The 24,705-nt window shown below is 39.9% G+C and overlaps 1 protein-coding gene across 1 annotated transcript in view; it reads left to right on the top strand.

The window, feature by feature from the left end:
- The window catches only part of LOC138760562 (potassium channel subfamily K member 2-like), a 159,693-nt gene that overhangs the window by 79,221 nt on the left and 55,767 nt on the right, over nucleotides 1-24,705 (top strand). Inside the window, exons 2-3 of the mRNA XM_069931293.1 lie at nucleotides 17,992-18,109; nucleotides 21,488-21,648. Coding sequence (XP_069787394.1) covers nucleotides 17,992-18,109; nucleotides 21,488-21,648 — 279 coding nt within the window. The remainder of the gene's footprint in view (nucleotides 1-17,991; nucleotides 18,110-21,487; nucleotides 21,649-24,705) is intronic.

The following is a 24,705-nucleotide window of genomic DNA, read 5'->3' as shown; positions in this document are numbered from 1 at the left end:
GTCCCATAATGCAAATGTTTGGGAATGAGCTGTGATACAGAATATATAATGCTGTAGTATAGGAGCTGGAGGAAAGGAGACAGAGGGATAGGATTAGAGAGAGACCACACCTAACATTCTGCTCCAGAATCAGAATTTATTGTCATGAATATGTCACAAAATTTGTTGTTTTACGGCAGCATCTCAGTGCAAACAAGTGCGAATAATTCTGATGAAAAGCCCACACACTGTATAACAGGCTTTAATTAGCTTAAACTTGTATACACCAGTCTCAGTATCTTGCTGGCTCCATGTGTCTGACTGTCCCCGAAGGGGCTGGCTCAAGTCCTTATACAGGCTGGTGATTGACAGTGGGCAGGTGGGGCCAGCCTCCCAGGTTGTCTACCTGGAGGTACAGTGGTTTCTCCCTGCATTAGGCTGGTAGGAGTGCGGCCAGTGTAGCGGTTGTATCACCACAATAAACCACTTTACAAATTAAATAAAAATAGTGCAAGGAAAAGATAAAGTACGGAAGTGTCTTTGCATCATTGATCATTCAGGAATCTGATGGCAGCGGGAATGAAGCTGTCCTTGTGCTGTTGAGTGCACAACCTAAGGTTCCTGTACCTTTTTCCAAATGGTAGCAGAAGGAAGAGGGCATGGCCTGGGTGGTGGGGGTCCTTGAGGATAGAGGGTGTGTAGTGTGAATAAACATGCTCATGATTGGAGGGAGAATAAATGCTTTTATTAGCTTATAACTAAGGGTAGGGTCTCACAGTAGTCTTCAGAAAGGTTCTGGGTTTAGGCGGGAAATCAGGTTTATAAGTGAGCAGATGGGGGTGGAGCCAGGAGGCGGGGCCTGCCATCAGCACAACACACTACCAGTGAATCCCAGTTCACTGCATTCACCCATTCCTGTAGAATTTAGGGTCCGTGAATGAAGACAGAGTATATGGGTTCAAAAAAAATGGTTGAAAAATATAGTTATTTACAAATTTACAGATTTAAGTGGTCCAGGAGTCTGGAGTTCCTGGTGGAGCACCTTGGCACTGGGGTCCTTGGACTCCTTGGGTCTCCTGGTCCCCTTGTGAGGGAGGAGAGGTGGTCTGGGTCTCTGGCTCAAAGATGGAGGGGGATGCACTTTCCTCCTGAACCGGATCCCTGAGGCCCTGACTGGGGGCGGTGAGAATGAGCTCCATGACTCGCAGGGCACCTGAGGCAATGGACTCACTGTTCCGGCAGGTGCTAGGTCCCTGATGGAGACAGTGTCCTCCCTGCCATATGGGTACTCCATATAGGTGTATGTGGGATTGACGTGGAGCAGTTTCACCCTTTCCACCAGGGGTCGGTCTTGCTTCTCCTCACATGCTTCCTGAGAAGGACTGGACCAGGAGTGGTGAAGCAGATTGGGAGTGTAGTTCCCGAAGCCAACCTTCTTTCGAAAGTGAATAGCAGCTTATGTGGGGTAGCGTTGGTTTCAGTACATAGTAGCGACTGGATGGAATGGAGTGCCATAGGGAGGACATCCTGCCAGTGTGAGTCTAGAAAGCCTTTTGACTTCAGGCCAGTTTGACAGTCTTCCAGACCATGACATCCTCCTTTTCAACATGCCTGTTCCCCCGGGGGTTGTAGCTAGTAGTTCTGCAGGATGTGATACCCTCACCTGCAGGTTCTGACGTAACTCGTCACTCATAAAGGATGAGCCCGGTTGCTATGAATATAGCTGGGATACCCAAACAGGCCGAAAATGGAGTCTACAGTGTTTATGACCGATGAAATGGACATGTCTGGACACGGAATGGTGAATGGGATGTGGGTGTTCCAGTTCATGGAGGGAAGAGCTCCCTTAAAATTGACAATGAATTGTGCGAAGGGCCTGGATGACTTGTTCAGGTGCACCTTTGCAGGGCAGTAGAAGTGCGGCTTGCACTCCGCGCAGACCTAGCAAACCCTGGTAATTTCCCTGACGTCTTCAATGGAGTAGGCCAGATTGCACGCCTTGACAAAATGAGCCATGCGGATAACCCGTGAAATGACAGAGCTCATTATGCATAGACTGCAGTTGGCCAGTGTGTGCAGAGGTACAGCTTCCTCTGGATAAGGCATCCAGAGGGTCATTAAGGGCTCCTGGCCGATAGGCAACATCATAATTGTAGGTGGAGAGCTCGATCCTCCACCTAGCAATCTTGTCATTCATGATTTTTCCCCTCTTGACACTATTGAACATGAATGTGACTGAGCACTGGTCAGTGAGGAGCGTAAATCTTCTACCAGCCAGGTATTGTCTCCAGTACCTTACGGCTTCTACAGTGGCTTGAGCCTCCTTTTCCACTGATGGGTTCCATAGCTTGTGGCCTTGTAATATCCGTAAAAAAAGTGAAACCAGCCTGCCCATCTGGTTGAGGGTAGCAGCCAGGGCTACGTCCAAAGCGTTGCTTTCCACTTGGAAAGGTACATTCTCATCCACCGCGTGCATGGTGGCTTTTGCAATGTGGTCCTGGAAGTAGTTTGGGCTTCAGCCGAGAGGGAGAAATTAGTGGCATTTAAGAGAGGGTGAACCTTATCAGCATATTGAGGGATCCACTGGGCATAACATGAGAAAACCCCCAGGCATCTCCTCAAAGCCTTTGTGGTCCTGGGAATGGGGAGCTCTAACAGGGGGGGGGGGGGGCGCATCCTATCAGGATCGAGGCCAATGATGCCATTCTCCACCATGTAGTCAAGAATAGCCAGATGTTTAGTCCTGAACACACATTTGTCAGAGTTATAAGTGAGGTTTAGGGCTTTCGCTGTGTGGAGAAAACTCTGGAGGTGGTGACATGGTCTTCCAAGGTATGGTCACAGATGGTGACATTATCAAGGTAGGTGAAGGTAGTCTTCAACCCATTCTCATCCACCATTCTGTGCATCTGTCTCTGGAAGATAGAAACCCCATTAGTAATACTGAAAGGGACCTTCTGGAATTGATAGAGATGACTGTTAACCTAAAATGCCATATATGGATGGTCCTCAGAACGGATTGGCAGCTGGTGATAGGCAGCTTTCACTTTGATGGCCAAATAGACCCGATGCTGCGCAATATCATTCACTATGTCTAAAATTTGAAGGAGGGGGTATGCGTCCAGGTGTGTGTACCGGTTAATAGTTTGGCTATAGTCAATTACTAGCCTGGACCTCTTTTCTCCTTTTACCACTACCACTTGCGCTCTCCTCAGGCTGGTGCGAGGTTCAGTGATACTTTTGTCAAGCAGACGTTGTGTCTCAGACTTTATAAAATCTCGATCTGCTGTACTGTACCTCCTGTTCTTGGTAGCAATGGGTTTGCAGTCCGAGGACAGATTCGGGAAGAGGGGAGGTGGGGGGATAAATATTCAGTGTGGAGAGGCTACACGTGTTGGTTCTGATTTTAGGGGCCCTCTGTTCCTAACCGTTACAGAGGGGAGGGTACCAGAATACTCCAAGGACACGCTTTTAAAGTGACACAGGAAGTCCAGACTCAACAATACAGGAGCACACAATTAATCAAGTACATGCAGATGAATCTTAAAGAAATCCCCCCTTCAAATGACAGATGTACTATACAATGTTGTTGAACACACGTGGAATGCGAATGAGACGTGAGAAATGTGTGGTAATTAGAAGGATACATCTTCCGGTTGTATTTTTCCACAGTCCGTGAGTCTATGAAGCTTTCAGTAAAGCCTGTGCTGATTAGGCATTTAGTGCAATGTCCGTTTACCTTCACAGTCACTATGGAGTTGCTGAGCTTGTGAGATTTGTCCTGATCTAGGACCATTGAAGCTAGGATACTGGAGACTCCATGCTCCTCACTGGAGTGACCCCCACCATACTGGCCTGCCCTCCATGGGTAAGATGGCATTGACCTTGTGGCACAGCAAGATGACTGCCCTCCTTCCTCCAATGATGAAGGCACCGAGTTGAATTTGGGTTGCAGCAAGATGGCCGCCAAGCCTTTTCGCGCCGTTTCCACACTGACACCCTCTGTCAGTGTGTCGCGCAGCGTGGATTTGGGTGAATTTGAGGCAGATGGCTTGGGGCTGGAATTGGATCCAGGAGCAGTGCAGGCCATGGACTTCCCCAGGCTTCCCCTCGCACGACAAACCCTCACCTAATGTCCTTTCTTGCCATAGTTGGAACACACTGTGTCTTTTGGCGGGCAATGAGATCGGGGATGTTTGCTCTTGCTGCAGAAAATGCACTCCCTGGCATGGGACACTCTCTAGTCTAGGAAGCGGCAGCTGTTAGGGCAGGGATAGCAGGAGCAGCACATCCTTGGAAGGGGTCACCTGGATGAGCAAGCTCGCTGGCTTCGAGGCCATCATTCTTGAGCTTGGCCTGTTTCAGTGATTTGGCTAGTTCATTGTGACTAGCCAGGTCCTTCTTTCCCAACTCAAGCAGTCGCTGCTTCGTGTACCTCAAGCAGACCCCCGCGACTAGAGTGTCCCAGATCTGTTCTTCCTCACGAACGCAGCCTGTAGCTGCTTTGTACCTGCACTTTTTGGCAAGTGTCCACAGATCCAGCAGGTAGTCATCAATGGTTTCTACTGGCCACTGGTGACGTAGAGCGAGTTGGTGCCTTGCTAGGACCTCGTTCTGCAACTTCAGGTTACTGAGCCTTCAACGCCTTGAAGGCAGCGTCATATGTAGAGCATTCCCTGATGACTGCATACACTTTTGTTCCTACCCTCAAAATGAGTGTGGACCTCCTGAGTTCATCGGTGTGGAAGACATCTCAGGTCATGTTCAGGTAGGCCTGGAAGCTCCCTAGCCAGTATGTGATCTCCTCAACTGTGTCACGGGACAGAGGGTCTAGCAGTAGCATACCTGGCTTGAGTAGCATTTTCATTACTAGGGAATAAGCTAATAAAATTGTAGCGTGAATAAAAGCTCTCACAACTGGAGGGAGAATAAATGCTTTTATTAGCTTATAACTATAGGTAGGGCCTTACAGTAGTTTTCAGAAGGGTTCTGGGTTTAGGCTGGAAACCAGGGTTGTAAGTGAGCAGATGTGGGCAGAGCTAAGAGGCAGGGCCAGCCATCAGCATAACACACTACCAGTGAATTCCAGTTCACTGCAATCAGGCTGCATTTTTGAGACACCGCATCTTGTAGATGTCCTCATTCAAGTGAAGACTGGTGCCTGTGATGTCACAGGCTGAGTTAACAACTCTCTGTAGTTTATTCTTGTTCTGTGCATTGGCACCTCAGTACCAGACAGTGATGCAACCAGCCAGAATACTCTCCATAGTAAACCTGTAGAAGTTTTCAAGAACTCAAACTCCTCACAAATTATTGTTACTGGTGAGCTTTCATTATGTTTGCATTGACATGGAGGCTGCAGAATAGATCCTTGGAGATGTTGACACCCAGGAATGTGAAGTTCTTGATCCTTCCCACTGCTGAGCCTGCGATGAGGACTGTTTCGTGTTCCCCTGACTTCCTCTTGAAATCCACAATCTTTTTAGTTATGCAAATGTTGAATGCAAGGTTGTTGGTGTGACACCACTCAACTAGCTGATCTATCTCCCTCCTGTACGCTTCCTCATTGCCATTTGTGATTCTGTTGACAACCATGGTGTCATCAGCAAATTTGTACATAGAACATAACATAAGAACATAAGGAGTAGGAGTAGGCCATCTGGCCCATAGAGCCTTCTCCGCCATTCAATAAGATCATGGCTGATTTAATCACTGACTCAACTCCACCTACTGGCCTTTTCCCCACAGCTAGCATTGGAATTGTGCCTGACCACACAGTCATTGGTGTAGAGTACAACAGTGAGCTTAGCACCAATTCTTGGGGTGTGCATGTGTTGATCATTAGTGAGGAGGAGACGTTGTTTCCAATTTGTACTGATTGTGGTCTTCAGATGAGGAAGTTATTGATCCAATTGCAGAAGGGGCTGCAGAGGCCCAGCATTTGGAGCTTGTTGACCAGCACTTTGGGAATAAAGGTACAAAGGTGTTGAATGCTGAGCTGATCCAATCGACTTTTCTGGTTTCCATTAGGTTCCTCTCCAATCCATCTGTCTCTTCCCCTCTCCCTCTGTCCACTTTCCTCCAGCTTCTCATCTGGTTCCCTCTCCATTCTGAGAGATGCTCTCTCCCCCTATCATTTTTTTTTGTTCTCGTACCTTCCCACCCATATCCTCCTATGACCGTTTTCCTGTGGCCTGTGCTCCTCCCCTTGTCCCTTCTTCCCTCGTTTCCCCCACCTTTTTATTGAGGCATCTGCCTGTTTTTGGCTCATACATTGATGAAGGGCTCAGGCCCAAAACATTAGTTATATATCTTTGCTTCCGATGGATGCTGCGTGATCTGCTGAGTTTCTACTTGTTTTGTGTGTTACACAGCCTTGAGAATAAGATGATTCTGCACAGTGGCGTCACTAGGGTTGGTGTCACCCAGTGCAGTAACTCATAATGTCGACCCCCGGCCCCGGCCCCCCCCCCCCCCCACATGGACCTCCTCCCGCACCAGTAACTGAGCAGGCCTTTTTTGATTTTTTTTCCTTCTTTTCCTTTAATTACTATTTCATTCTCAAAAGAGGTATTAATATTGGTTCACAAATACTAATTACCACAATATAGTAGCTAAAACACCAGAAAATTTGACAAAAGCAGCGACTATAAAAACACCAGCACGTGCTTGTAGTGCGAGCAGACGAAACCACACAATTTGAAGCGTCATTGTCATTGGGTAATAATGACAGCTCTGACCGGAGCATATTAGAAGGTTCAAAAAGTAAATGAGCAGAGAGTTTTAGTCTTGTAGGTATATTGATACATATAAGCTGTGCTTACAAAAAAATGATTTTGTTGTTATAACTTACTACAGGGATATTTTTTATTTAAAAAAAAATTCCTGTTGAAACACTGCACAACAGTCATTTAGGTGTTAACCCTGCTGCTGGTGTCACCCAATGTGGTTTGCACCCCTCACACCACCCACCCCTCCACCCCCCCCCCCCCCCCCCCAGTGATGCCAGTAGTTCTGAGGTCTGAAACAGGAATTGGATGTAAGAAAAGAAGATTGAGAAGCAGGAAAAGGTCATTTGACCATGTGTGTTTATTTTTCCTTTCAATAAGAACTTGGAATGCTTTTTGTGCACTAACCCATAATTCTTGATCTATCAGTCTCATTCTTGAATATATTCAGCAAATGAGCCTCTATGGTGCTCATGAATGAAGATTCACTCTTAATTACATGACTGTTAATTGACAGTAATTTGTGAAAAAGGACCTCAAGATCCATATGAATAATGCCACCAATAAATCTCTACACATTTAAAAAGTATTCCCTCGTTCCACTATTTTATTATTTATAACCTCCATCCATCAAAATCTATCACACTCACTGGTTGTTTGTATCTGTTCTACTATTTCAACCTTAGAAACATCTGCGATATGCTCAAACATACAGTAATTTCCCTTCCGTAAGTCCAGGTTGACTCTGCCCAGTATTTCAACTTTATGGGCTCAATGGCTTTCTTCAGTGTGAATATGCAAATATACTGCACCCTATACTGATGCTAAGTGTGTGGCTGTATGGCTGGACAGTGCAGCACCCACCTGATACAAAAATTGTGGTGCTGTTGCCTGACAGAATGTGTGGTGGTACATATTTTTACAGAGGCTAGGGCACTTTAGCCAAACTGAGAAAGTATGAAGTACAGTTTCTTACATTAATGCAAGTTTGTTCATTAAAAAAAAGTCATAGCTCTTCAGAAAAAGATAAATCATTTAAAAATTAATTTCAATACAATGATTAAATGGTCTGGACAAATAATGTATTTTGCAAGCATTGAATTTTAAGGAGTGTTGAGTGGGGGAAGCTGGAGTGGATGAATTAAAGTTCAAAGTTCAGATTTATTGTCAGAATACATACAGGATATCACATACAACCCTGAGGTTCTTTTTTCCTGTGGGCCAGGCAGAATTTCTACTTGTTGGTAATGCAAAAAAATTGTAGTTAAGAAAGGATACGTATACAAAAGAGAGAAATGTAAACAAAGAACGAAATGTAAATAAAATGTGCAATACAGAAAAAATAATATTCAGAAATAAATAATATACAAAGTAAGAGTCTTTAAATGAATCTTTGACTGAGCCTGTTGTTGAGGAGTCTGGTGGTGGAAGAGTAGAAAATGTTCCCTAACCTGGTGGTTTGAGTTCTTGTGGCACCCCTTTCTTTTTTTTATTAATTTTTTTTATTTTTTACACAATAAACCATATTGACCAAAATACATACAGACATTTTTCTCTTGAGTATATACAGTGTCATTTTCTCCTCTTTTTCCCCCTCCCTTCCCTCCCTCCCTCTCCCCCTTCCCATTTATTCAAAGTTCAATCTATAAGATACATTAAATCCGTTAAACAATGTTGTCACTTAATAAAATAAACAAGAAATTTTTATTTTTTACTTTTATATACTGAGTCAGTTCATTTTGTTGTCTTCTCCTTCTGTCATTTTAGGTGGTGGAGGTTCATGGTAGGATTTCTCTATTGTATTTCATGTATGGTTCCCATATTTGTTTGAATATTGTGATGTTATTTCTTAAATTATATGTTATTTTTTCTAATGGAATACATTTATTTATTTCTATGTACCATTGTTGTATTCTCAAGTTGTCTTCTGATTTCCAGGTTGACATAATACATTTTTTTGCTACAGCTAGGGCTATCATAATAACCTACCAGAGAAATATATTAATTGGATTAAATCATTATATAAGGGACCATTGGCAAAAGTGACAGTAAATGGATATATATCAATCCAATTTAAATTAAGCAGATCAACAAGGCAGGGATGTCCACTATCTCCCTCATTGTTCGCGTTAGCTATAGAACCACTAGCAGAACTGATAAGAACAGAAAATAAAATACGAGGGATAAAAATAAAAAAGAAGGAATATAAAATCAGTCTATTTGCAGATGACGTTATAATATACTTAACAGAACCAGAAATATCAATAAAAGAATTACATAAGAAATTGAAGGAACATGGAGAAGTATCGGGGTACAAGATCAATGCAAATAAAAGTGAGGCAATGCCAATGAATAATGCAGATTTCACAAAGTTTAAGGAAGAATCACCATTTAGATGGCAAACACAAGCAATGCGATACCTAGGTATACAACTAAATAATAATCTCGGCCATTTATATAAACTAAATTATCAGCCATTAATGAAAAAAGTACAAGATGACTTAGAGCACTGGAAAGACTTACCACTAACATTGATAGGAAGGATAAACTGTATTAAAATGAACATCTTCCCAAGGATACAATACCTATTTCAATCATTACCAATTCACCTAACAGAGAAATTCTTCAAGGAGCTAAAGAGAATAATAAGGAAATTCTTATGGAAAGGGGGGAAACCGAGGATAGCACTAGATAAATTAACAGAATGCTACAAACAAGGAGGCTTACAACTACCAAACTTTAAAAATTATTATAGAGCAGCACAATTAAGATACCTATCAGATTTTTATCAAACAAGGGAAAAAACCAGATTGGACCAGATTAGAGCTAGATAAAATAGGGGAGAAGATACCTGAGCATATACTCTATAAGTGGGATGAAAAATTGGTGCAACGTAGGAATTCACCAGTATTACACCATCTGCTCAACATCTGGAAGAAGATTCACATAGAAAGGAATAAAATAAATTATCAACTACCAAAATTAATAGTGGCACCCCTTTCTTGATGGCAGCAGCGAGAACAGAACATATCCTGGATGGTGTGGATCCTTGATGATTGCTGCTGCTTTCTGGTGGGGAGAGTTTTGCCTGTCATGTACTGGGCTTTGTTCACTACATTTTTCACTGCTTTCTGCTCAGATATATTGGTATTCCTCACCAGGCTGTGATGCAGTTAGTCAACAGACTTTTCACTAAGCATCACTAGCTTTGCCTGGGTTTCCAATGTCATACCAAACCTCTGCAAACTCCTGAAGTAGTAGTGGCACTGACCAACTTTCTGCATTATGCCATTATTACGTTGAGTCCAGGAAATGTCCTCCAAAATAGTGACTCCCAGGAATTAAAATTTGCTCAACCTCTCTACCTCTGATTTCAGCAATGATTACTGGGTCGTCCACCTCTGCCTTTCCCTTCCTTGGTTTTGGTGACATTGAGTGCGAGGTTGTTGTAAGTACCTAATTCAGCCAAGTTTTCAATGTTCCTCCCTTATGCTGATTCATTGCCCCTTTTTATACAGCTCAGTATTGTGGTATTGTCACCAAATTCGTAGATGGTCTTGTCGTATCAAGTCATAGGTGCAAAGAGAGTAGTCAGGGGTCTAAGCATGGAGCCCAGTACTGCTCCAGTACTGATGGAGATTGTGGAAAAGATGATCTTACCAATCCTCATTGATTGGAGTTTGGAGGTGAGAAAATCCAGGATCCAAGCACACAGTGTGGTATTGAGGCCCAGGTCTTGGAGTTTGCTGATCAGTTTTGAGAGGATGATGGCATTAAATGCCAAATTGTAGTCAATAAAGAGGATGCTGATATATGCATCTTTGCTATCCAGGTACTCTAGGGATTTATGTAGAGCCAGTGACATGGAATCTGTCATAGAACTTTAGCTGTGGAAGGCAAATTGTCACTGTGGTGCACTGTTAGCTAGAATCAGACACACACAAAGATAAAGACTGTACAACAGGCTTTAATCCACAAAGACTTCCACAGAGCCAGGCTGGCTGTGGCTGCAGTAACTCTGAGTGAGGCCTCAGGAGGCCGTCGCAGGCTTATATCCCAGAGGGTGATTGACACTCGACTGCGTGGGGCTTGATCCATTCAGGCCAACTGATTGTCAGCCGGCCAGGTGTTGTCCTGTCCCCTTACACTCCTGCAGGTACAGAGGTTGCCCCCTGTAATAGGCCGGTGGTGTACCACCACAGTCACAGATCTATATTACTACTCAAACAGGAGCAGATATGCTTCAACACCAACCTCTCAAAAGTTCAGCATTGTGGATGCGAGTGTCATTGGTTGGTAGTCATTTAGGCAGATTACCACACTCTCTTGGGCACTGGTATGATTGAGGCCTGTTTGAAACAGGTGGGTACCGTGCCCTGTGGAGCGAGATGTTGAACATATGCATGAATATATTGGCAAGTTGGTCAGCACAGGTTTTCAGTACTTGGCCAGGTACTCCGCCCGGACCAGATGTTTTCTTTGGATTCACTCTCCTGAAGGCTGCCCACACATTGTCTTTGGATATTTGCAATAGAGGGTGATCAGGAGACATGGGGGTGAGCATGTTCTGTGTGTCAGAACAGACATAGTTCATCTGGGTGTGAAGCTTTGCTGTTTCCTACTACTCCAGATTTGGTTTAGTAGCAGGTTATGTTATTTAGGCCCTGCCACATCTGTCAGGTACCCTTGATGTTTCTATGGATGAACATATGAAAGGATGAACATTTGATGTTTCATGAAATAATGTAGAGTCCGGATGCAGGTATCATGTTTGATGTTAGAATCATTTAATAGGTTGTTAAAGTTCCACACAAGAAATGATTGTACTACTTTTGACCAGAGTAAGATGACTCAAAGCAATGTATTGCTATGATCCAGAATACATTAGTTGAAAGAGGAAAGGAAGCAGAGTCAACTGTAACTTTCATAAAGGATTTGGATAAGTAGTGAATGATACATAAATTCTTCAGTTATGGGAAAAGAGCATGAAAGTTGGACCAATTATATAGCTTAGTCAAAGAAGCAATATTTATACGTGGGCCATATGCTAGAATTGATCTTTCTTTTCATAATTTTATGAATTGTAGAGCAATAGTGGGGTGATCAATTAATAGTCATAGAAGGAAAATTAGGAGGAAGTTTAAAGATTGCAACCAGTTTTAGTGGAGAATCACAAGTGCTACATCATTAATGTCTCAAAAATTGGCTGAAACATGGATTTAAGACACTCACTTAACGTGATCATATAGTAATTGGAAAGCAAAATTGAAAATGCTAGAAATATGAAATAAAAAGAAAATGCTGGGACTTCTCCATAAATCATGCAATATCTGTGGACAGAGAAAAAGTGAATGTTTCAGATGAATGCTTCTTCAGAACAAATTATAACAAATATTGCTCAAATAATAAGTACGAACTGAGGCAATAACCTCCTGGCTTAAAGATCTGATATAGAGTTACGATACATTTGAAGCCAACACACTGTCTGGCAAAAATAAATTGTGGGATTGATTTAAATCTGGATAAAGATTTTATCCTCCTCCTTCACTTCATTCAACCTTTCTTCTTGCTGGCTATCAGTTTCTCAATGGACACTTAATATTTGGCCAAGTCTCCTGCCAAAGGTGGACAAAAGCATCCAGAACAGCATGCAAAATTATGCTTGGTGCTGCAGTTAGGATATCAATGTCAAATAAACTGATTTTATTTTTGAACATTTATAACTTGGAGTGTTTTTATAGAATGTGTTTCCAGGCACAAGTTTGTGTGTGCTCTAAGATACAAAATGGTCCCATTAAAGCTTTACTGGGCAAGTAGCCTAATGCTTGATTTGACAAGTAGGATGCAATTTCCAAAGAGATAGCTGGCAGAATGCCAATGAGTTTCATCCTGTGCCAGCCACAGATGCAATGCCAGCCAACAATTATTGGGCAATTCTTGGGCAAGTTTCAGTCCAAAGGCAAAGAAGACATCATCTTTTGATGACTGAAATCCTATTTGTGTTCAAACCAGGCCCTTGTTAAGTATGGATTTACTGAATTCAAATGCAAAATACAAATCAAGTAATCTCAAATTTAAAAATAAGTTTATTGGAAAGAAACTACAATGAATACTTTTGCCAAAGAGCAGAATAAACAGAATTTATAAATTTTAATTAGAAATAAGACACTGAGATTGAATGGATAGCACTTAAAAAAAACTGGTGGGTGTTTGTGATTTAACTATTTAGCTATAGATTTTAAACAATTATTATATTTGAAGGTGTGAATTTGGTTTAAACTGTAGCAAATATGGGAATGATGTAAGAACTAAATGCAAAGGATTACAAGTTGTTTAGCACATGGAAACACATACTAGATTAGCATAGGTGCCGTCATCTGGGTCTGCAGGGATGTCAATTTTCCATTTTGTCTCTTTTATTTAGTTGTGGAGTGCATAAGAATTGTGTGCTATGGAATTAAATTATTAGGCAAAATAACTTCAACAGCCATTGAAAACTAATGATGGCAATATGGGGATTTTGCAAGAGAAAATTGAGTTTCACCAAAGAAATATGAAGAGAGACATGGCAACCTCAGTAAAAAATAGTCTAGGTGATCTACCCTGACGTGGTGCTATAATGTCTTTAATAAGTTTTAAGCAGGATTTTAATGGACAATCCATTTCTTAGGCATTTTTGTTAGAACAGATCAATTTTTACTATTTAATATGAATGTCATTTGCAACTTGACACAGTCACCCAATTATTCTTGCATGTTTAACTGAAAGGGAAGGCTGGGTGCTTGGCAGTATTTCGTATCTTGTAAAATGCAGCCTTCTGCAGGTCCACTCCATCTTACTAGGCCCTCCTCTGCTTATCCACTGATGTGGGAATAGATGGTGGAATGATTGACAGATACTTGCCTGGACCCAACCTGCAATGTCTGACAACTACCATGCAGCATGCTGTAATATCTGCCTTTGTCAGAGTGGGAAGCTGTTTTTTCACTTCTGGGACTTAACTTGTAAGTGGTCAGCTCGCTGACAATTGAAGTTCCTCCTGTGGTATCCGTAATCTTCAGCAAGCTTTTCCAGAAACATGGTTCGTGCTTCAAATAAAACTTAGACTGTGAATTATAACTCCCAGGCGACACAAAAAAAAAGCTGAAGTTATAAGTCTGCTAAAATTGAGTTAAGAGCTTTTTAACGATCTCTGTGCGAAATATTTTGGACAGTGAGAAAGTAATTTTCAAGACCTACTCTTTCATCACTTTCACAAATGAATTAAATCCAAGCTCAGAGTGCTATGTGGTGTTCTGTTTTTTTCTAGTAGTACATTTTACTCCTAGCATTGCAATTTTTTTCAGCAATTAAGTAAATGGGTGGAAAAATAGGTAAGGGTGTTCGTTAGTTATGGTGCTATTTGAATATTTTTCTATATCTGCACCTTTCATTATTCTCACCATCCAGTCAATGACAATGTCTCTCATAAATATGTGTCACTCCGATGTACGATAGCTGCCATTGGGATTCTAATAATATGAATTGGTTGAAGTACTCAGATGTTCTATGTGGAAAGACCTGCCAGGGGAAGCTATAGAAACAAGTATACTTGTGATGTTCAAAAGACATCAGTGGTATGATGTTGTTTTCATTCTCTCTCTGGTTCCATTCCTCTCCACTCCATCATACCACTGGATTTTTCTACTTCTCCCTCCCCCACCTCTGTTCCATCTTGACTCTTTATTTGAATATTTTATTTAAATGTTCATACATGCATTAGAAAATATCCCTCATACATCTCAAATCAGTAATACATTGTATTGTACATCCCCCCCAAACCTTCTCACCATTCCCACCCCTCTCCCTCAAAATAATAATAGCCCCAAAGAACATTAAAAACAAAAATAAAAATGAATAAGAGAGAGAAAAAGATGCAAGAAAAAGAAATAAATACATCTTGCTACTAAAGTTTCAATCCATTCAATCAAATTTTGCCTTTACAATATCAAACATATATTAATTCCAAGGAGTTGATAGGGTTCTTGAGATTTAGGGAATAATTTTCATAAAGTAATACCTAAAATGTGCAAATATGGGCATCACATTTTAAAGAAACTCTTTCATGTTTATTTCTTAAATTATATGTAATTTTATCAAGAGGTATACAATTATGTATTTCAGCATGCCATCTGTCCATTCCCAAATCCGGATCTGATTTGTGTGTCACTGCTATACATTTTCTTGCAACTGCTAATGCAATTTTCATGACTTCCTTTTGAAGCATATTAAATTTTAGTTTTGGCCTTTTCCCAGATATATTACCTAATAAGAAAACCATTGTATCTTGAAGAAATTTAACTTTAGTGACCTGTTCTAAAAGTTCTCCTAAGACCATCCAAAAAGGTCTCAGTTTTGAACATGACCAAGTGGAATGTAACAAAAAACATACCTATCTCTTGATTACACCTAAAACATTTATCTGATAAATCTGATTTCAGTCTATTTAAATTCTATGGAGTAAGATATAATTGATGTAAAAAGTTATATTGAACCAATCTATATCTAACATTTATTGTATTTGTCATACTATCACGACACAATTCCAACCAATTTTTCTCTCCAGTACTAATATTTAAATCAGTTTCCCATCTTTGTCTAGATCTAGACAAACATTGCCTACATTTATTCCACAGAATTTTTTTTCAGCAATTGAATAAATATGTAAGAAAGTTCCTTTAGAAGGGAAAAATGTTGAGAGTCTCATTAGAGAAATTAACTTGGAAATTTGCATTGAGAGATTTACAACTTCCAAATTTTAAAAATTATTCTAAAGCAGCACAAATGAGATTTCTCTCTTCATTTAAAGAGGGAGAGAAACCAATGTGGTTTAAGATCAAGATGGATAAAGTAGGGGAGATAATGCTGAAGATTTTATATACAAATGGGATAAGAGATTGATAATTGGAGATATGGATACTTCATTGTTAAAACATTTGATTAATATGTGGAATAAGGTAAATGTTGAAATAGGAATGAGGAATATGAGATGCCTAAAATGCCGCTGACTCAAAATAGACTTATTCCTTTTACAATGAACAACCGACTTTTTAATATTTGGTCTAGCAAAGGAATTAGAAGAATAGTGGATTGTTTTGAAGAGAGAGGTTTAATGTCATTTGATCAATTGAAAAGTAAATATGGGACACAAAATAACACAATATTTTGTTATTATCAAATAAAGGGGTATTTGCGGGATAAATTGGGTTCAACAATGTTATTGCATGAAAAGAGTGAAATAGAAAGTTTGATTTGGAATAAATCTATTAAGGTTTATTTTAGCTCTATATACACACTATAGCAAAAGGAAATATGAAAACAAGGAATCTATACATCTTGTCTCTCTTTATACCATGATTGACACCTTATCAGATTCCAGCACTGACACCCTTTCTCTTCCAATCACTCATTCTGCCCTATGCCTCCACCTGACCCTTTTATTTTTCTTGCCTCTTTCCCCTTTTGTCTGTCAATCTATTGCCTCTATCCCTCATATTTCACCTCTCCATAGTTCACCAATCCCACATGGGGCCCATGACCCATTTTTCACAACTTGCCCACTTTATACAGCTTTTCTTCTACATTTCCCAGGTCTTGATAAAGGGCTGCAGTGTGAAACATTGACCATTCTTTTTCTCTTGCTAGTTCCTTTCACACTTGCAAGTGGTTCTAGGAATTAATGGCCAATTGGCCTAAAAAGGCTCTAGTGTGGGGAAAAAAAATCTTCTCAATGCTGGCATGAGATGACATCATCTCACGCCAGCGATTGACGGCCTTGACCCTAGTACAATCCCTGGTGTCTACAGATGCTGGTATTGCAATGAGGTAAGCGTAGAACAGGTAATTGGATTCTGGGATAGAACTGTCCCAAGTTTTTGCATGAGTTCAGGAGTGCGAAAGAAGAAAAGATTAAAAAGAAGCCATAAACTTTGCTATAGGAAAGTCGCAGCAAGAGAGAGAGGAAGTAAATAGCAATAAATAGCAATAGCGGACCATTTTTAAACAGCATGGGAAAGTTGGTAGTGCTATAGTGCACAATATATAAAGACCGTGGGAAAAAAGCAATGGCAGACATGACTTCCCAAAATGCTGTGCGGCAGAGAAACCCCTCCATGAGTGCCCTGTGCGGGCAACCATGCATACAGCCCTTTCTCTGCCACACAGCATTCTGGGAGGGCAGGTCCACCATCACTTTTTCCCATGATATTTACAGCGCTACCAACTTTCCCACATTGTTTAATAATTCACCGCTATTGCTATTTATTGCTAGCACTTTCCCACAGTTCCTTATAAAGGTTTATATAGGTTGGCACATCATCAACAGGGGCTGAGGGGCTCATACTGTGCTGTAAATAAAGCTTAATTATGTTATAATTAGGCATGATTAATTTTGTTCAAATATAAGATCATAATATATTGATCAAGATTTAGGGCAGGTCCACCATCATTCGATGCGTCATGACATCACTGGTAGAAGGTAGAACAGTCCTAACCCCAGGGATGGCTTCTTGCAAATGTGAACACGCATAGTGTCCCAGTTAAGTGTGGTCAAGTGTGAACAGCAAAAACACCATTCCTATCCTGGGACACTGAACGGCCGATTTAGTGGGATGTAAGCTTCTGATGCTGTTTGACCTACTGGGTTCCTGCAATAGATTGTGTTTAGATTCAGCAGTGTGTTGCCTAGATTGGAGGATTTTATAATGAGGAGAGATTAGATAGGTTGGGTTTTTCTTGGAGAATGAGAGGCTGAGGGATAATCTTTTGTATAATCTTCAGCAAGTAAGAATTTTGGTCCATGCATACTTTGTGCAGTGTATATGGCAATAAACACTTTATCATTATTATCATCTGATAGGGAGATATAAACTTATAAGAGGCTTAGGTAAGGATAGATGGTCAGAATCTCTTTCCCCATACAAATGGTATCTGAAACATAAGTTTAAGGGGAAAGATTTTCACAGAAACTTTGAGGGGAAAGTGGTGGCTGAACTCGCTGCTGGTGGTGGCAGACATTTAGATCTAATGAGGGTAAATGTCAATGGACAAAAATCACTGTAGGAATGTAGTAGATCAAAGGACCTGCTTCTTTGCCGAGTGACTCTGTAGTTGTGTTCTCCAATCAAAATGTGTTTTTACTCGGGGGTCCAATTATTCAGTGAACCAGTGATTTATAAAATATGTCTTTCTGTTGCATGTTGAATAATTTTGGTGGTTCACTGATGTTTTCTTTTCAAACTGACAGCATGTGATAGAAGCTGTAAATGCAGGTGTTAATCCTGCAGGGAATTCGACCAATCAAACCAGTCATTGGGACTTAGGCAGCTCCTTCTTCTTTGCTGGCACCATAATAACTACCATAGGTAAGATATTTACAATAAATCTTGAATCCATCATTCGTATTTAATGTTGAGCTCATTAATTTGAAGAGCACTCTGAAGATCTCCACATCTTGCATATTGATGATGTGAATAAAAATGACCACAGTTGCTGATGGTGACTGATCCAGCAAGCAGTTTGACAAAGTGAGCACCTTGTCTTTTCGATTAAAAAAATGGAATTCAATGAATTGTGATATATCTGTGGTGATAAATTCATGTATCCTTTGGCTTGGCTTCGCGGACGAAGATTTATGGAGGGGGTAAAAAGTCCACGTCAGCTGCAGGCTCGTTTGTGGCTGACAAGTCCGATGCGGGACAGGCATCATGTATATAGAATTTTTAAAAATCACCTTGAATTTTCAAATGTTACTCCACAGTCAATAGTCTATTTCAGTTTATTGTAAGAAGAAATGTCTATGTACTATAATCACTTAATATTTTTATTTGCTACAAATGCAGCTTTGATATGGTCTTTAGTGTAAACTGATCAATGTGAAATTAGCCATTATATCTTTCTTTTAATTTTCAATTCAAATGTAGTCAGCATTTCACAAGCTGCTGCTGCCATGCATTGAACAATTGCCCGCGCTGAACTTCTCAATGAAGCTGTTCCGTAGCTTCCTCATAAAAGCCATGGACCCTTCTGAATCTTGGTTTAATAGCCCTGTCTAAAACTGATAACTGCTCATTGCTTTAGCTTTGTTCCTGATCTCTTATTTTATGATTTGTTACCTTTATTTCTGAGTATCCATGTTTCTGCTCAATGTGTCATTTTCTCCCCTGCCATATTATCTTGTTATCCTTCTGACTATTATTTCTTGAGCCATCTCTTGCCAACTTCCTGCCTCTCAGCCTGAGCTTATCATCCACCCCTTCAATCTCTGCTACTCTTCTTCCTCTTACTTGCTCCTCTATCCTTCACTTTGCTTCTTCATTCCCATCTCATCACTCCTTTCACCCCCTGTTCTCTTTCCCCACCTCTTCTTTCATTTTCCAATACCACCTCACCACCACCCTTCCCCTTTCTCCCACATTCTGTTTGCCAAGTGATCTCTCCATCTTGCATGCAAAAAGAGAGCAACTTGTATTTGCCACATTAAGAACGGATGGCCTGATAGGAAAGCTTACACAACTTTGGGTCGAATGCATGGGAGGTTATGCTAACGAGGTCAGGATATTAACATGTAGAATGCGTAACTAGTGTGTTTTTAGAATATTGAATCCCCCCAGCCTTGAACAAAACTGAACCAGAAACCTCACAAGTATACTTTTACCTGATGAAGAATTTCTTAATCCTTAAATCATATACCTCTAAAATTTAGCTGATGGGAACATCTGCAGGTTCATTTTAATTCTCAGCAGTGGTGTTACTCTTCCCAATTTTTTCCTTTTTATTCATGGTTAAAATTATATCCATGAGGGCAATTTACTTCTGTGTAAATGCTTTATATATCGATCAATATTTTCCCTTGAAACTCCAAAAAAGCAATTCACTAAATCTAATACATAACTTATTTACATGCAACACTTTTCATATTTCAGGAATAGCCTAAAATTACTCTAAGTGCAATAATTAAAAGTTACATTTTTTTCAATTCCATCAATCTACAAATTAACTAGGAAATCCTTGATCTGAACTCTGTTAATGTTTACACCCTGTGATGCATCTGTTAATTAAATGTCACATAGATTTAAAATCTCCTTGTGCTTAAACCTGCCATCTCATGTTTATTTCCTAATAAATTATTCACCTTGAAAACCACATTTGTTCTTGTGAATTTGTTGAAAATCCCATTCTTTATCTAATCTTATCTTAATTCACAAAATCATATTTATTCCCACAAATTATTTAAGTGTTCATCAGCTTAGTATTGTTTTTTTTTAAATAAAATTAAATTCCTTTCATGATAAAAATAAACAATCATTGTTTACCACGGCTTTATTAGAATGGTGAATGTAGGATTAGAAAGAGGCCTTTCAACTGACCAAATCTATTTTGTTCATGAAAACTTTAATCCATCTCTGCAAGAGGCTGTTGATCGATGAATGTAATCCCTGGTGGGTCCTAGTAGGACACTTGTCTCTCTGCACTTACTGTGTGATTTTTTTTTAAAAGCTTCACCTGAGAAGCCTTTTATTGCTACATACCTCTTTATCTAGTTTGTTTTTTTTTTGATAGTTCTGGTGGGTGCTCCAAAATCAGTCAATATTGCAGCTTGAACTATTCTACTATCGATTGTAGTACCAAGCACAGTATCATCCCTTTTATTTATTCTCTTATCATGGTGTAAATTGGCAAAAAGCAGGATCCAATATTTTCTTCATATTTGTAACTTTTTTAAAAACAAAATTGCTATTGCACAATTATTCAAAATTTGCATGAGTATGTGCAAAACCCACAGCAATTAATATTCATTTGGCCTGTTAGTGGTTTGAAGAAGTTAGAAAAGTATCATCTAAGACATTAAAAGAAAATTTGGTAATCAACTATTTAAAGGAATGGGCGATATATGTATCAGCTTGGTGGTAAATGAAATAGGCATACCTGCTACTTGACACTAGTGGAGAGACCATGCATTTTCATATAGGAACCTCTTAAAGGGCTGACCCTAACAAACCAATAACAGAAAGGAAGATTGACAAAAACACACACAGGGAAGAGAAATGAGAAGAGATAATGCAGAGTTAAATAAGGTATCAAAGAACGGTGGCTTTGTGGAGAATAAGTAGCTACAGGCTCTGTGTCTTGTGTGCAAAGCCATGCAGATTTAATTCCCCCGTCAATTTTAAATGATCAGATTTCAGTGAGGGCAAATATATTGACAATATTTTAGGTTCGCATTTCAAAGGTTAAAAAAAAAACTGCGTAATTCATTCTGGTTATTATCCAGTGATCCCTATCGAATAGGATTAGCATGGATTAAATAATCTTTGAATTACCTGCTCACAATCTATTTAGCACGTTGAATGGTTAGTCTTGAAAGAATTGTTGGGAGCTTTTTAATGAGTGCATCAATTTGATGGGAGGAGAGGAGAGGTGGAAAGAAAAAGGAGCAATGAAAACAGAAATTCATCAACTTGTTTTAAACTAGCATTTATTCACAGAAAATTCAACACAAATGACTGATAAATGAAATAAAATCACACAATTTACCTCAAACAGTGATGATGTATTCTCCAGTCTTGTCACAAATCATAGGAATAAAAAAAAGTGTATATTTAAATATAATACTTCAGAGGGAGAAATGTCAAAAGCACTGTGCTGGAATCCTTTGTCTCTTGTTGGATTTATTGCATTTGTGTATATAAAAATAAGTATACTTAGTGCCTTATATATATTTTGATTTTATTTTCTCCTAGGTTTTGGAAAGATTTCTCCCATTACTAAGGGTGGAAAAATATTCTGCATTATTTATGCCTTATTAGGAATTCCACTGTTTGGGTTTTTACTTGCTGGTGTTGGCGATCAGCTAGGAACTATATTTGGAAAAGGAATCGCCAAAGTGGAAGACGTATTTCTTGTAAGTAATATAAATGTCAACATTTTAGAAATGATATTAAATCTTTCATTGCAGGTATTATGCTAATCCAGTATGCATGCTATCTTGTCGTGTTAAAATATTTAAGAAATCTTTTCACAAAAGAGAGACATCTCAAGATTTTATGCTGCAATAGAGTAAAATATCAGTAATATTTTTCTTCTGAATTGTATATTTTATTTGATTCTAACATGTTTATGGAAATATATATTTTATGTTTGCTATCATATGAATAAAACATAAATTAAACGTGATAAATATCTACATGTCGCCTGGGATTAAAGTGAGTGTCTATATAAATCTATTAAAAATGAAAGGTGAGTGTCAAGTAGACAATTTGAAAAAAAGGTCTAAAAGTAACTAGTTAAAAAAATTAAGACATTAACAGAATAAGGGAAATCAGCCATGCAGACCACACATCTGCCAATGGAGCTGTAGGAGAAAATGAGGATGAAATGAAAAGTATTCAGAATGATTATTAATTTACCTTTAATTTAGAGATTCAGCTCAGTAACAGGCCCTTATGGCCCATGAAACCACGCCTTCCATGTAACCAATTAACTTACAAACCCCTTACATCTTTGGAATCTGGGAGGAAACTGGATCATCTGGAGGAACCCATGCAGTCATAGGGAGAATGTATAAACTCCTTGCAGGAAGTGGCAGATTCGAATCCAGGTACCAGTGATAGAGTTGCACTAACCACAGTGCTAACTGTGCTGCCCTTACCTGTTATATATTAATTTTGGAACAAATAAAGAACCTTCTCATGGATACGATCAATTGCACCTTGTGGATCAGCTGCTGACCTGATGGAGATTTCCATGATGATGTTCTAAAGTTTCCTAGATTCTGGAATAATCCCATCAGATAAGAATGTAGCAAAAAAAAAGTTTCTGCTCATCAAAAAATGAAGAATAAAAGTTATGTATAAGAAAACAGTGCAATTATCCAGTAGTTCATGTTTAAAGACTTGGTAACAGAGAAAATTATGTCACGATTAACCATTCTTTGGATATTCAGTGGGCAATATTTGGATGTTTGCAAGTTTTTAGTAAGGTGCCACATAAGATGTTTATTATTAATGGAAGTAATCTTACATTGTGGATAATATATTGACATAAATTGAGAATGGTCATTGGATGGGGAGAAGAGTGGGACTAAATCAGCTTGTTCTCGTGGTGGCAGGTTGTGAATACTGACTACAGCAGGAATTGGTGTTTGGGCTCACCTTTTCATGAAACCAAGTCTGCTGGAGACTTAACTGGATGGGTTTATGATTTCAGAAGAGGATGCAAGGAGCCTTTAAGGGCACAAGGACAACTGAGTGAATGGGAAGAATATGGCAGATGAAATTTAATGTTGAAAAATATGAGGATGTCATCTTTGGTGCACACAACAGAGAATTAGATTATTGATAAAGATGAGAGATTGGATGTTATTAATTTTCAATGTAATTTGAGTTCTTGCACCCAAGGTACATTGGCAAACATGAAGGTTCAGCAAACGATTGAAATGGAAATGCCTTTGTTATAGGAGGATGTGAAATCTGGAGTCAGAAAGTCTTATTGCTATGGTAAAGGGCTTTACAGAAACCTCATTTGGAGAGTTTTGTTTCCTTCCCTAAGAATGGATGTACCTGTAAATTCACTAGAGGCATTCCTAAAAAGACAGGCTTACTATATGAAGAGATTGAGCAGGCTGTGTCTGTATTCTGTAAAATTTAGGAGAATGAGTGGAGAGCTTATCAAAGCATATAAGGTTCTCAGAGGGCTAAACAGGTTTAATGCAAAAATGTATTGTCCTTGGGTAAAGAACATAGAACCAAAAAGCACATTTTGAATAAAGAAAGGGCCATTGAAATTAGAAGAAAGCTCTTCACTCTGAATTTTGACGTTCTTTACCTCTGACAAATTCATGGGGTCACTTGTGTTCATTCAAAGTGGAAATCAAAAGATTTCTGGACATTAAGGGAATGGAGGGATAGCTGAAATGGAATTGAAGTGGAAGATGAGCCATAATTCAATTGAATGAATGTGGGTATCTTAATCCTTGAACTATTTCTTGCATTCTTTGTTAATCTAACTCAATGAAATGGAAATTGATGTAAATGGCAAAGAAGGTTGTAATGCGCGTCGGAAGAACTTGTTGATCCAAACCAAGGCTTTTATTAACTAAAAGACTGGAGCATATTACAAGTAGGTCGACCAGACCAGAATTACCTTGTCTGGCTAGGAGCAATCCTTTAAGACCTGCCAGTAGGTGTGGCTACACTCTCAGCCAAACACAGTCATCCTACACTACCATCTGTACATATGTACATATACACATTGGTGATAAAATCTGTACTATCACAAAGGTAAAGGGAAAACAGGGCCTAAATTTTAAAAATACATTTGATAAAATACTGCACACAAGATTGAAACTTAAAATAACATATTTACATGGATCTTTGGCTTGGCTTCGCGGACGAAGATTTATGGAGGGGGTAAAAAGTCCACGTCAGCTGCAGGCTCGTTTGTGGCTGACAAGTCCGATGCGGGACAGGCAGACACGATTGCAGCGGTTGCAAGGGAAAATTGGTTGGTTGGGGTTGGGTGTTGGGTTTTTCCTCCTTTGCCTTTTGTCAGTGAGGTGGGCTCTGCGGTCTTCTTCAAAGGAGGTTGCTGCTCGCCAAACTGTGAGGCGCCAAGATGCACGGTTTGAGGCGTTATCAGCCCACTGGCGGTGGTCAATGTGGCAGGCACCAAGAGATTTCTTTAGGCAGTCCTTGTACCTTTTCTTTGGTGCACCTCTGTCACGGTGGCCAGTGGAGAGCTCGCCATATTACACGATCTTGGGAAGGCGATGGTCCTCCATTCTGGAGACGTGACCCATCCAGCGCAGCTGGATCTTCAGCAGCGTGGACTCGATGCTGTCGACCTCTGCCATCTCGAGTACTTCGACGTTAGGGGTGTAAGCGCTCCAATGGATGTTGAGGATGGAGCGGAGACAACGCTGGTGGAAGCGTTCTAGGAGCCGTAGGTGGTGCCGGTAGAG

This window comes from Narcine bancroftii, chromosome 4 (assembly GCF_036971445.1).
Source record: "Narcine bancroftii isolate sNarBan1 chromosome 4, sNarBan1.hap1, whole genome shotgun sequence".
NCBI lineage: Eukaryota > Metazoa > Chordata > Chondrichthyes > Torpediniformes > Narcinidae > Narcine > Narcine bancroftii.
This window is presented reverse-complemented; position numbering and strand designations above follow the sequence as displayed.